The sequence below is a fragment of the Motacilla alba genome, chromosome 8 (assembly GCF_015832195.1).
Source record: "Motacilla alba alba isolate MOTALB_02 chromosome 8, Motacilla_alba_V1.0_pri, whole genome shotgun sequence".
Taxonomy (NCBI): Eukaryota; Metazoa; Chordata; class Aves; order Passeriformes; family Motacillidae; genus Motacilla; species Motacilla alba.
In genome coordinates, this window is record NC_052023.1 from 1418312 (window position 1) to 1431196 (window position 12885).

The following is a 12885-nucleotide window of genomic DNA, read 5'->3' on the forward strand; positions in this document are numbered from 1 at the left end:
CAGAAAAAAAAAACAACCCGACCCATCTAAATAAACAAATCAATAAAATTATACCCCAAAGCCACTGCTGGAGCAGCAAAAATCAAGAAAAAAAGGGATTTGAAAGAGATATCTGTCCCAAAAAAGGGCCACTGAAGGGACAGCTCTGAAATTCTCAGTAATTGCTGCTTTTCTTTTGTCTCAGGTAAAATTACTGGGATTTTTGGAGCAGTTCTCCCTTGGAGCAGGAGCATCCACTTAATTCTCACAAGCTACAGGATTCCCAAATGGGAATATCAGACAATTCCCTACAGTGGGATCAGACTGGAATGGGAAATTAAGGGTTATTTGTCCAATAGGAATATCTGGAAATTCCCTACCCTGGGATCACACTGGAATGGGAAATCAAGGGTTATTTGTCAATGGGAACATCAGGAAATTCCCTACCCTGGGATCACACTGGAATGGGAACTAAAGGGTTATTTCCAAGTACAATGAACATTTTCTGGAGATTTCTGCATTCCTGTAAACCCCCAGTGCCTCAGAAGTGCCTGCCTGGAAAGGTGACACATGTTACACTCCTCTGTTCTCCAAGTCTCAGGAATTCTCCCTTTGCCTTTGAAATGCAGCATTTCAACTCCTGCCAACGCAGATCAAGGGATCCAGGATGAAAATGGGGCACTTGGAGCTGGGAAAAGCATCTGGATCGGTGGCTGCTGCTCCCAGGATTGAACATTGATATCCCTGCGTTCATTCTTGTCCCTCTTGGAGATTTGCTTTTATCTCTGCTATCTCTTTTTAACCTTTCTCCGTGGTAATTGTATTTGTTAATCGCGTTAATTAAGGCTGCGAGCTCACCAGGGAACATCCTCCCCTTTGTTTTTCAGCTCCAGCTCAGGCCTGGCAGAGGGACAGCATCAAACACGCCTCAGATATTTGGATCAACAAAACCATTCCATGGAATTATGGGATGAAGATGGAGCTCCTGAAATCCCCACTGTGTGCTTGGATCCAAACTTTCCTCCCCATAAATCCAGGTGCTTTAGGAATAAAATCTCGTGGAATTGGAATTACAGGGAGAGGTTTTAATATTGACTGCTACAAAAATCCATGCTAATTAAATGGTCCCTCCCTCAGCCAGGAGCTGGTGCCCTTCAAAGGTCCACAGGCTTCAACCCCGGAATTTGCTGTTTAGTTAAATGCTGGGTGTTTGTTCTCTTTGTTTACAGCCAAAACCCGCTGGATTTTAGGCTATATGACAGAGTTCCTAAATTAGTGACCCTGAATTATTCATCAGCTATTTAGCCAAATGCTCTCCCCAAGCCCCCAGCCGTTTTAAACTGAACAAAACCACATTAAATATTCTATTTTTCTCTCTAAACACTGCATTTTCCTCCCAGATATTCCTTAAGGCATCCTGCCTTCTGCCTGGAGTGATCCCGGGCTAAAAGGCACATTTAATAATCTGTTCCAGTTTCTTCTCTTCCCTTTCCTTGAGCCACGAATGGAAGTGAAAGCAAAATTGGAGCTCAGCTTGTTATCTTTGCAAAATCAAATCCAGCCGACAGGGGCTGATGTGCCTGGGGCAATGCCATTCCCAGTTTGTGTCACTGCTCCCTGCTCCAAAGAGGGAACTGGGATGTGACAATGGCTGCTGCCACTCGTCCCCAAATTGCTGCTTCCCCAGGGAATCGCTTCCCACCGCGGCACATCTGGATGAAGCAGCCCGGGGTGTTGGTTGCACAGGGAATGTTTGCTTTGAAAGAATAATTCGAGTTTCTTTCTCTTTGCCTTCATTAAGAGAAACCAGAAATAAGGCAAGACCTGGTTTAGGAGAGCAATTTATCGTGAAAAATTTGAAAGTTAGATTATTAACAACAAAACACAGCGGGAAGCACTAAATAAATACAAAACCCATCCAAGAGACAATGAAATGCCTGAGATTTGAATCTCCAGCTTGACCTCTCCAGCTACCCCCAGTTCACACCAGTTTTGACTGTCCAGTCACTGGTTTTGTAAATTTTAACTCATAAATTCCATGAGTTCCATAAATTCCTCTTCAAGATTTGAGAATATTTCCCTCATATTGCCACGCACAAAACTCTAAATGAGTATTTAAAACATCAGCCCCAAATATTTCTGAGCTTGCTTCCATCCCCACCATTCAAACTGTTAATAAAACAACTCTAATTATTGTGTTTGATTATTTCCTGCTCCTTAAAATCCCAGAACCAGAAATGCTGGAAAAGACCCCTAAGATAAAGTCCCACCATTGATGTTCCTGTCCCACCTCCCAGCACTGAAGCAAATCCTGGTTTTCCATTTAATTGCACTTTTGAGATTTAAATAATAAGTAAAAATAAGTTATTAGCAGCAAAATTAATACAAAGACTGGTCTGAAATATGAGTGTGAATGGTGTTTGAGTGTGAATGATGTCCAGTGACAGAAGTGATGGGATGAGTGATCCAGATCAGGATCAACAGGAATTCTCTGACAAATCCAACTGTCATCCCACGAGGAGAATTCCTCATTTTTCCATCTATTATTACACAATAGATCCATGAGCTTAATTCACAATATTTTTCAAGTTTTGCTTTGTGATTAACGTCGACTGAAGTCCTTTTAACGAATTTTAGCTGATCTGAGCCCACCTCAAGCCCGGCTGGAGGCGATTCCGAGCGCTCCCTGTCAAAGGTTGTTAGCGGGGAAAAGTGAATTCCCAACAACAGAAACAAACCCCACAAAACAACCTCTCGGGAGGGATTTCCACCCCACAGAGCTCTGATATTTTTTCCTTAACCGTCCTTGGAGACCTGGTTCTTGTTGCCAAGGAATCCCAGTGGTGTGGGCTCTCCATGGAATTGTTCAAGGATACGCTGGATGAGCATCCTGGGATACTGGGGGGTGTCCCTGCCCATGGAATGAGCTTTAAGGTCCCTCCCAACCCAAACCATCCTGGGATTCTGGGGGGTGTCCCTGCCCATGGAATGAGCTTTAAGGTCCCTCCCAACCCAAACCATCCCAGGATTCTGTGATTCACAGAATTCAAACCCACAAAATCCCAAACCAAAGTTTCAAGGCTACTCCCCAAAGCTCCCGACGCATTCCAAGCACGGCTGAGGATTATTCCCATTCCCCTCACACCGAGCTGACCAGCTGAGGCCTTTCCGAGTTGCTACAACAGCTTTTTCCCCTGTAAAACAACAACTGACAAGGCCAAGCCAAACAGGGATAATCGGCTCCGGCGGATCCCAATTGGGATGCAGACGGCACAGCCGGAGCTGCTTCCTGGGAAAGGCTGTAAAAATAGCAAAGGCTGACATTTCAGCATTTCAGGATTTCTCTCCTTCCTTCTGGAGGCAGCCTGGAAGTGCAGCAGAACAGATTTCCATCAACCTCTGCTAGAAAAACCAAAGGCTGAAGTCTGGGTGACTGGGGAAGGTGTTGCTGTTGGAGGCAGGGTGGGAGAAGACAACCTTGTGTTTATAGGGAAGAAAAAACTGGAAAAAATGGCAGCAGCTGAGTCTGGATCCCGGACTGGAGCTTGCCAAGACCTCGGGCTCCAGGGAAACCCTTCCAGATCGGGTTTGTGCAGAGTGGGGGCTGCTTATCACCCCAGCTCTCATTCCATGGGCATCCTCTCCATCCCATCCCACCTCCGCCCTCTTGTTCCTCCTTTGCCATTTCCCACCGGGATCACCTGGATCTCAGCTCCAATGGAAATCTCCCGAGCCAGCAGGATTGTTCCCCATGGACTCCTCTCAAAATCCATGGATGTTTGTCTGCCAAATATCACTTACACGACAATGGAGTTGTCTGAGGGTTTTGTGGGTTTTTTTGTGTTGGGGACATAATTCCTCCTTTGTTCCCAGCTGTCTTTGAGAGGAAAACCAAATCCATAAATGCTGTCCCTGGCTCTGCCTCAGAAATCCATTTGCTGCTTTTATCCACCTCCGGTGGAGCTGAAGGAGGCTCCAGATGAAATCGATATCCAACGGTACCAAACCCAAGTCATCATTTATGAACAGGCTGTGACCTCGCCGTGCGTTTGTTTACAGGTGGATCCGTGGGTCCAATCCGACAGAAAACTCCTGGAAAATGGGAACACTGAGCCCAGCTGAAAGCAGCTCAGTCCATGGGGGAGATGACACCAGGGCCATTTGTGCTCCTGTCCCAGCCCTGACCTCCAGCAGCTCCACAGAACAGCCTGCTAAGGGAGCCAGTCTGACAATCCAGATTTAAAAGGACACATTCCCTAAGGACAAGAGAAAGCTTTGGAAAACAGCCGGATACTCAGCTCTTGCCATCATTAATTTATAGTGATCCCAGTTCTATAATTACCAGTTGCTTTCAAAACTTTCCTCCCTCAGCCAGTCACTAAGGAAAAAGTCAAATTTAAAATGCTGTCCAGCACTCCAATATCCACCAGCAATTCCAGGAAAAATTCCCAGGTTTGGGAGATAAGGAAGGATGAGGAACATGAGTTTCTCATGCTGTGAGTTTTCCTTATTTTCCCAAGATTTTAGGATGTATGAATAGCACCAGACCTGGATTTACTTGCCCTTCTCTCTTTCTCTTTTTGCCTTGTCCTGTGCTCCTTGTCAACCCCATCCTGAAATTCCACTTTTCATATTTGGTGCTTTTCCATTCTTTCTCCACCTTCCTCAGAAAAAAAATAACAAAACCACAGAATAAAGAAATCCCTAGGTAAGCAAGAGGACTGTTTATCCAAGCAGGACAAAATCCTGGGATACCACAGGAACCTACAGAGATCATCCAGACCAACCCCTGGCCCCACACAGACAGCCCAGAATTCCAGCCTGGAATCCCAGGGAGTGTTGTCCATGTTCCCAAGGTTTGCTGCATTAACAGCTCTAATTAATAACACATCATTTGACTTCTGTGATGCTTTAAGGGACAGAAATCCAAAACCACCTTTGAAGCTACAAGGACTGGATGCCTCTGAACGTTCTGAGGTGCCCTGAACCTCATTTTTGTGGAATGGGCTCCGAAATACTCCAGGCTCAGCTCCTGCAGTTAGCTCAGGAATAACAGATCCAATAACACAGAAAAGCTAATTTTCTGTTATTGGTAGGGAAGGCAACTTCCACCTAATGAAGCCATCCATCATTCTGCAGCTTTCACCTGCAGGGTTCATTAAAGCTTCTGGAAACAGAGCTGCAGTACCAAACATTTTAAGAATACACAGAAAATCCTAGCAAAAAAGAAACAATTGAGAAAAGGAGACCCAGTGGGGTCCTCTGGCTCTGCACAGCTCCCTGACAGGAGGGGACAGCCAGTGGGGCCGGGCTCTGCTCCAGGGAACAGGGACAGCAGGAGAGTTGCTGTTGAGGTTGGATATCTGGGTAATTTTTTCATGGACAGGGCTGCGATCCATGGGAAAAGGCTGCCCAGGGCAGTGGTGGAGATGGCCTGGAGCAACCTGGGATGCTGGAAGGTGTCCCTGCCCTCAGCAGGGGGTGGATGGGTTGATTTTTAAGATCTCTCTCATTGCAAACCCTCCTGGCTTCATGATTCCACGATCCCCTGATCCCTGTGGAACCCCTGAGGCAATGCCAGACAATCCAAGTAAAAGACTGGGATTATTCAGAACAAAAAAAGCTGAAAAACAACCCCAAAAAAAACCCAAAAGGGATCAAGGAATGTCGAGACCTGCCGTGAAGCCAACCCACAGTGCCTAAATGATGATAAACCAGGAATGTGTCTGCCACAGTCTGTCCTGGCAAGCAAGTGGAGCCCGGGAGGAGCCAAGTGAACATCCCAAAAACACTGCCCACACGTGGGAAGTGAACATCCCAAAAACACAGCCTGAACGTGGGGATGCTGCCACGAGGGAAGTTCCACACATCAACACTTCCAACAAAGCCAAACCCAGCAGGAAAACCTCCCGGAGAAACTCTTTTGCCACAGAAAATTTCACTTCAGTTGAGCCCACGTGTGAGGGTTGGAGGCCAGGGATTCTCCAGGCAGGCCTCAGCCACCACAGATCCTCTGGGAATGTTTATTCCTCAGAGATTTGGACACTGCAAGCACTAAAAAAACCTCATTTAGAGGGATTGAAACTTATTTAAAGGCATTCAAACCTGTCTAAAGACATTAAAACTCCAGAAATAATTTCTCTGAGAAGGAATCCGCTCCTTTCCTCTCTCCCCTTCCCAGGGAATGGCTGAATCCATGCAACTCCAATTATTAACCCAAGGATCTGTTGGTTTTGCTGGAATTTTGAACAGCTGGGCACTATTTAACACCATCTTTCCCCCCATATGTGGCCGGGGGATGAAGGAAGTTGCTCCTTTCTGTTTTCCATGGATTCAGCCAGGGCTGGGAGCCAATTTCCCTGGAGAGAGCAGATGCAGGGATGGCACAGCTGGTTCTGCGGTTGTTGTGTGGGCCTGTTTGTGTCTCCTCCTCACCTCCGTGTCCTTCGCGATCCCTCCTCCAAGTGCTGAGGAATTCTCCTTGGAGATGGAGACAGATGGGAGAACACACTCAGCTGACAAAAAGTGAGGAACCTTCTGGTTTCCCCCCCATCCTTTTCCCTATTCCCTTCAGTTTGTTTCCCCTGGAACTTTCAGAGGAGAACTGAGCAACACAGCGCATCCAATCCCAGCCCCAGCCTGGAAGAGGAACTGCTGGAAGCAGGAGGATCATCCTGCTTTTTTCCAAACTGGGAAAAGAAGCTCGAAATCACATCAACAGAGGGTGAGAAACACAAGCAGCTCATCAAAGCACAGCCAAGGGTGTTTCCAACACTGGGATATGGGAATGCATCCTGCTAAATATGGAGCGCAGTGGAAACGGCTCCAACAGCACGTCCCGAAAAACCCCGGAATCCCCGAGGGTGGAAAAGACCTCTGAGATCACCCAGCACGAGTGACAGACACTGGGTCTGCCTCAAAAGCAGGAGTCAGCTCCTCCAGGCCAAATCCTGGCAGAAGGTGGCCAGGAGAGCTTGGATTTGGGATCCTGGGATGCCAGTGCTGGGCAGGGCCACCTCAGCAGAGCGGGACACACCAGGAGCACCTGAGCTCCTCCACCAGCACCAAACCTCCAGAGAAATTCATGGATCTTATCCATGAATGGGAGCCACCAGGAGCACCTGAGCTCCTCCACCAGCCCCAAACCTCCAAAGAAATTCATGGATCTTATCCATGAATGGGAGCCACCAGGAGCACCTGAGCTCCTCCACCAGCACCAAACCTCCAGAGAAAGTCATGGATCTTATCAATTCCACCAGCACCAGGAGCACCTGAGCTCCTCCACCACCACTAAAACACCTGAGAAATTCATGGATCTTATCAATTCCTGCTCTCCTCAGCAATTCCAAGCAAATACTCTCCAAAATTCCATCTTTCTGAAGAACCATTCCATGATCATAAAACAAAAGCCAGCACAATAATTTGACCATTTCCATCCGCCTCCATGGGATTTCGCAGCTTCCAGGAATTCAAGAGCTCCCTTGTTACTCACCAGGCTTGGAAAAATCTCAACTGGATTGTGCCATCTTATTTCACTCCCTGAATCCTTCCATGGGAGATTGCTGTGCCATGAAAACAGAGCATGTTTTCCAAAAAAAAAGAAGATGGATTTAAAATAAAATTATTTATATTTGATATTATATTTTGGAAAAGCAAATTGCTGGCTGTGTTTTAGCTGCACTCAGGGAGAACCAAGAGAAAAAGCAGAGCAAAATTTCCTAAGGTTTAATTTCTGTTCTGTATTTTCTTCATCCATGAGGTAACAGGTAGTTATTAAATTAACAAAGCTAAATGTGAATTAATTTGGGAAAAATCCACAAAAATCTTCATTAAGAAAAGACAATCAACATCATATTGTAGAAATCCCTTCTTAAAAAGCTCAGCAGAGCCTGAATAAATAAAAATGGAATAAATGATTTAGGTTGGAGAAATATTCACAGAACTCCAGGATGGTTTGGGTTCAAAGGGATTTTAAATCTCATCCCATTCCCATGGGCAGGGACACCTCCCACTATCCCAGGCTGCTCAAAGCCTGTCCAACCTGGCCTTGAGGAACTATTTATAATTTTGAGGCTAAATCCAGCAAAACAAAGGAATGAGTGCTAGAAACTGCAGAGTACACTTGGAAAACACTGAATTTTGGGATCTTCCAAGCACTGCTGCCAAGGACCTTGCTATGGGGGTAAAATGGATGATTTGAAGTTCTGGCTTGGCAAAAATAAGATGGAAGAGGTGTAAAAATCAAAGATATTTTTTTAAATTATTCCTTTGGATTCCTCAAGGCATGGATGGGGTGAGGAAGAGCAGACTGTGGGATGTGGAATGGGAATGTGCTGGGATTTGGCTGGCAGGAGAAAGAGCTGAGGATCCCCTCTCCAGTCACTCCAAAGGAAACTCGCCATGTCCAAAATTTCCATGGCTTCTGCCTGCCTTTTTCCCCATCAAATCCCCCAAAATGCACCAAGGGATCCGACGGGAATTATCAAAGGAAGAAGGAGAATTTGAAATTCTGGGATCTCCGAGGCAAGTCCAGATGCAAGTCAGGAATGAGCCTGCTGGAAGCTGGTGGAGGAAAACCCCAAAGCTGCAGAGGTTTTGTGCAGTTCTCTCATGGGAATGAGGCATTTGGAGATGGGATCCAGGGTTTGGAACAGGCAGGGATGAGGCTGACACAGGTCTGGAGGTCACTATGGTGACATGTGGATCGTGGCCAGTGGGAACGGCCTTTCCCTGAGGAAAAGAATCATTTGGATCATGGAAACACTTGAATCATGGCCTTATTCTAAAAAAAATAACCCTCAATATTTGCTTTCCTTTCTTTTCTGGGCAAGATCTGTCTGGATATGGGAGATATGGGAGCAGCCTGTGGTGACACAGATTCCATCAGCACCAGCAGGAGCAGGGAATTGCCACGTACTATCAGAAAAGCAGGAAAATGCCTGGAGAAGACCATTATTTCAAAGGGAAAGAGGGAGGAGGGAAGGCAGAAAACTGGAAACAAGGAAAAGGAGCAGAAGATCCCCCAAACAACGGCATCAACGTGGGGAAAATGCTGATTTACCCCTCCAGAGTGAGGAAGTTCCCTGGTTAGGAGGCTGGAGAAGTTACAGATTCCATAAAATCCAACATGGATGAATTGAATTCCCTGGCTTGGCACTGCCCATTTATTCCCGAGGCAATTCCTTCCCTTCCTTCCCAGCTCCCACAAAGGGCACCTTACGTAAGTGGCATTTGGCTGGGCACAGGTGAGGCTGCTCCGTGCCCTGCATCCCAACCCCAAAATTCCCAGCACGTCCAGGGGCTCAGCTGGACCCCACAGCACACATGGAACACCCTCCAAACACTCCAAGGAAATGCTGGAGCTCAGGGAAATATTGGAAATTAATTTAAATATTCAAATTAAATTTCAGCTGGGTTTGGTGTGTGGTTTGTGTTGAGGGTGTGCTCACACTCAAACGTTCTTGGAACCTTCTAAGAGCGATTTTCTTAATTTCTACATTTATTTCTTTCTTATCTAAACTTAAAACAGTTCCAAATCACCCAAAAATGGAGTTTAAAACCTTCCTTTTTTTCCATTTAGAGGGATCCCACCTCCTTTACAAGTTGACCCAAGTTCCATCTCCAAGTGGAATATGTGAATTATTTTTTCGCCGAGCACCACAGATGCTGAGTCTGGTCCCATCCTGCTCCCCTAATTCCCAGCTGGAGCATCTTTCCCTCATTTCCCTGGACAGGCTGCTGGGATCAGATGAGCTCCATGACAGATGTTCCAGGGAATTAATGTGAATAACCCCAAACACCAGCGACTCTGAGCAATTAAAATCCCCAAGAACACTCTGGAGCTGCTACAGCTCATAACCAGCTCGAGGTTGTTATTGCTGCTTGGATTTAAATAAAAAACAAACCGAAACCAATAAACAAACAGAAAAAGCAGGAATTCTGCAGGATTCCAGAATTCTAAAGGAATGGGAAAGTAATGGATTTATGGCTGCGCGAGGAAGGATTAGAAAATTCACATTACTCAAAGTTTTCTGGTTCAATTCCCACACTCAACTGGTGCATATATGGGGATTTAAAAGGTGGATCCTGCAAGAGGAAATTTAGGAAATGAACCGGTGAGATCCTCACAGATTTTCCTGGATTTTATTTCATCTCTTGATGGCTGTTTATGGTTTAAGCAGGATAAGTGACCCGCAGAGGCAGCCCCAATCAGCTGTAATGGCACCCAAATCGACTGTTTATGGTTAGAGATTTGTGGGGAGGGAAAGAAGCCTCCCAGCCAGGATTCCCATGGGAAAAAAAGGTGGAAAGGAGGGAGATTTGTAGCCAGCAAAAACTGCCTCCAAGCTTTTTCCAAGATTTAGCTCTGAGAGTGCCCTGCTCCAATCACCCTGAGCTGAGAGAGTGAAGGAAAAAACATGTCCTGAAAGCTCTGAGATGAGTTCCTGGGCTCTGAGATGAGTTCCTGGGCTCTGAGATGTGTTCTGAGATGAATGCATGGGTCCTGAGATGAATCCATGGGCTCAGAAGTGAGTCCTGGAATCAATTCACAGGGCTTGAAATGAATTGATGGGCTCTGACACGAATTCCTGGGTTCTGAAATTAATTGATGGGCTCTGAAATGAATTCATGGGCTCTGACACGAATTCCTGGGTTCTGACATGATTTCCTGGGCTCTGAAATGAATTCATGGGCTCTGAGATTAATTTCTCGGCTCTATCATGGATTCATGAGCTCTGAAATAATTCCATCGGATCTGAAATAAACTAATGGGCTAGGAAAAATATTCGCAGGTCATGGAATGAATTCCTGGGCTCTGCAGCGAAAGCCCGGGCTCTCCCACACAAGCACACGGCGCCTGGCAAAGTTGCCGGCTGCTGCCTTTGTTCCCGGGAATAATAAAGGGCTGGATTCTCCCGGAGAACGGCGGCTGAACGAGGGCCGAGGCCCCGCACTAAACATGCCCCGGCTGCTTTTCTGCTCCATTCACCGCCGGCAGAACCCACCAACGACCCGCGCTCGCTCTCCCCACTTCAAACCGCAGCTCCGCTGGTTTTAAACCCAGTCTAAACCCAGTTTTAAACCCGGCAGAGCTTACCATGTGTGTGCCACCGTGAAGCGACGGCGCTGGCGGATGCTTTTATTCACCAGCAACTTTCTGAAAAAGCAGGGAGAGTTCCTGGGCGAGCTGCGAGGAGAAATCTTTGGCGACGTGGGTCTGTTCCCGGGCAGCTTGGGCAGCTCCAGCTCCAGGTGCATCTGCTCCTTGAAAGTCCTGATGTAAACCTCGGCCTCGGGAGCGGCGAGTTCCCGGGAAGGCTCCCTGGCCGTCATCGCTGCGGCGCCGGGCGAGCTGCGGGCGCTCAGGGATGGCCGCGGGCGAGCATCCCCCGAGCGCCGGGCGGCGACGCGCAGCGGCCCCGCTCACCCCGCGGGCAGCGGCAGGAGGAGCACCCGGCAGCGCCGCCACCGAGCCCCGGCTCTGCCTGGGAAGATGCTCCCGGGGTTGTGGCGGCCGCTCATGAAAAATTCATCAGCCTCTGCTCCGGCATCCCGCCCCCCCCGAGCGGACAGCGCGGGGATTTCAGGGATCGGCTCCGGGGTTTTCAGGGATCGGCTCAGGGAATCCCGCCCTCCCCGAGCGGACAGCGCCGGGATTTCAGGGATCGGCTCCGGGGTTTCAGGGATCGGCTCCGGGATTTCAGGGATCGGCTCAGGGAATCGCGCACAGCTCCAGCATCCCGCCCTCCCCGAGCGTACAGCGCGGGGATTTCAGGGATCGGCTCCGGGATTTCAGGGATCGGCTCAGGGATCTCAGGGATCGGCTCAGGGATCTCAGGGATCGGCTCCAGGGTTTCAGGGATCGGCTCCGGGTTTTCAGGGATCGGCTCGGGGATTTCAGGGATCGGCTCAGGGATCTCAGGGATCGGCTCCGGGATTTCAGGGATCGGCTCAGGGATTTCAGGGATCGGCTTCGGGGTTTCAGGGATCGGCTCAGGGATCTCAGGGATCGGCTCAGGGATCTCAGGTATCGGCTCCGGGATTTCAGGGATCGGCTCAGGGATTTCAGGGATCGGCTCCGGGGTCTCAGGGATCGGCTCAGGGATCTCAGGGATCGGCTCAGGGATCTCAGGGATCGGCTCCGGGGTTTCAGGGATCGGCTCCGGGATTTCAGGGATCGGCTCCGGGATCTCAGGGATCGGCTCCGGGGTTTCAGGGATCGGCTCAGGGATCTCAGGGATCGGCTCAGGGGTCTCAGGGGTCGGCTCCGCGCATCCTGCGCGCCCCGCTCCGCCCGGCGCTCCCAGGCCGGGCTCTCATTGAGAATTAGCTTTGCCCGCACGGCGCTGGCTCCACCCAAGCCGCGCTCATTGGCTCGGGGTTATTTTGACAGCCGGACTCGTCCTGCCCTGCGGGGAGCGTGGGGCATCCCCAGGAAATTTTAAGGAGCTGCCCAGCAACCCGATGTTGCTCCCCGGCTCTGGGAGGGATGGGAGAGCGCTAAGAGTGGAGCTAAAGGTAAAAGGGAACAAAAACAAAGGAATTCTGTTCTGCAGGAACAAAGCAGGCGGGAATTGCTGCTCCATGGAAAGGCTCCACCGCCCTGGGATGCAGAGCCAAAGGGTGAAACCCCTGCCAAACCAAAGGATGGGGGAGCTGACAGCTCTCTGCCAATTCCAGTAGTTTTTAGAGTCCATGTATTTAAAAGAGAAAAAAAAAAACAGGAATTTTTATCTCTGGATATAAACACCATGAAAGCAAGTTCTACTGTTCCAAGGATAAAAAGGAACATTCAGGTAAAGAAGTTGAGGACAAGGAGTGTAAGAGCACAATAAATCCCCGAGGGACTTTTTAAACTGGTCAAAATAAGGTGACCAAAAATGCAAATACAGGAAATGTTTGTAA

General features: G+C 48.4%; 1 protein-coding gene across 2 annotated transcripts in view; it reads right to left on the reverse strand.

The window, feature by feature from the left end:
* PDE4B (phosphodiesterase 4B) overlaps window positions 1-12885 on the reverse strand; it is a 175715-nt gene that overhangs the window by 126546 nt on the left and 36284 nt on the right. The window contains exon 1 of one of the 2 annotated variants that reach the window (XM_038143748.1): window positions 11078-11466. The exons of the other annotated variant lie outside the window; for it this stretch is intronic. Within the exon in view, the coding sequence (XP_037999676.1) occupies window positions 11078-11313 (236 nt within the window). The 5' untranslated portion in view covers window positions 11314-11466. Of the gene's footprint in view, window positions 1-11077; window positions 11467-12885 lie in introns of those variants that run through there. 2 annotated transcript variants of the gene reach the window in all.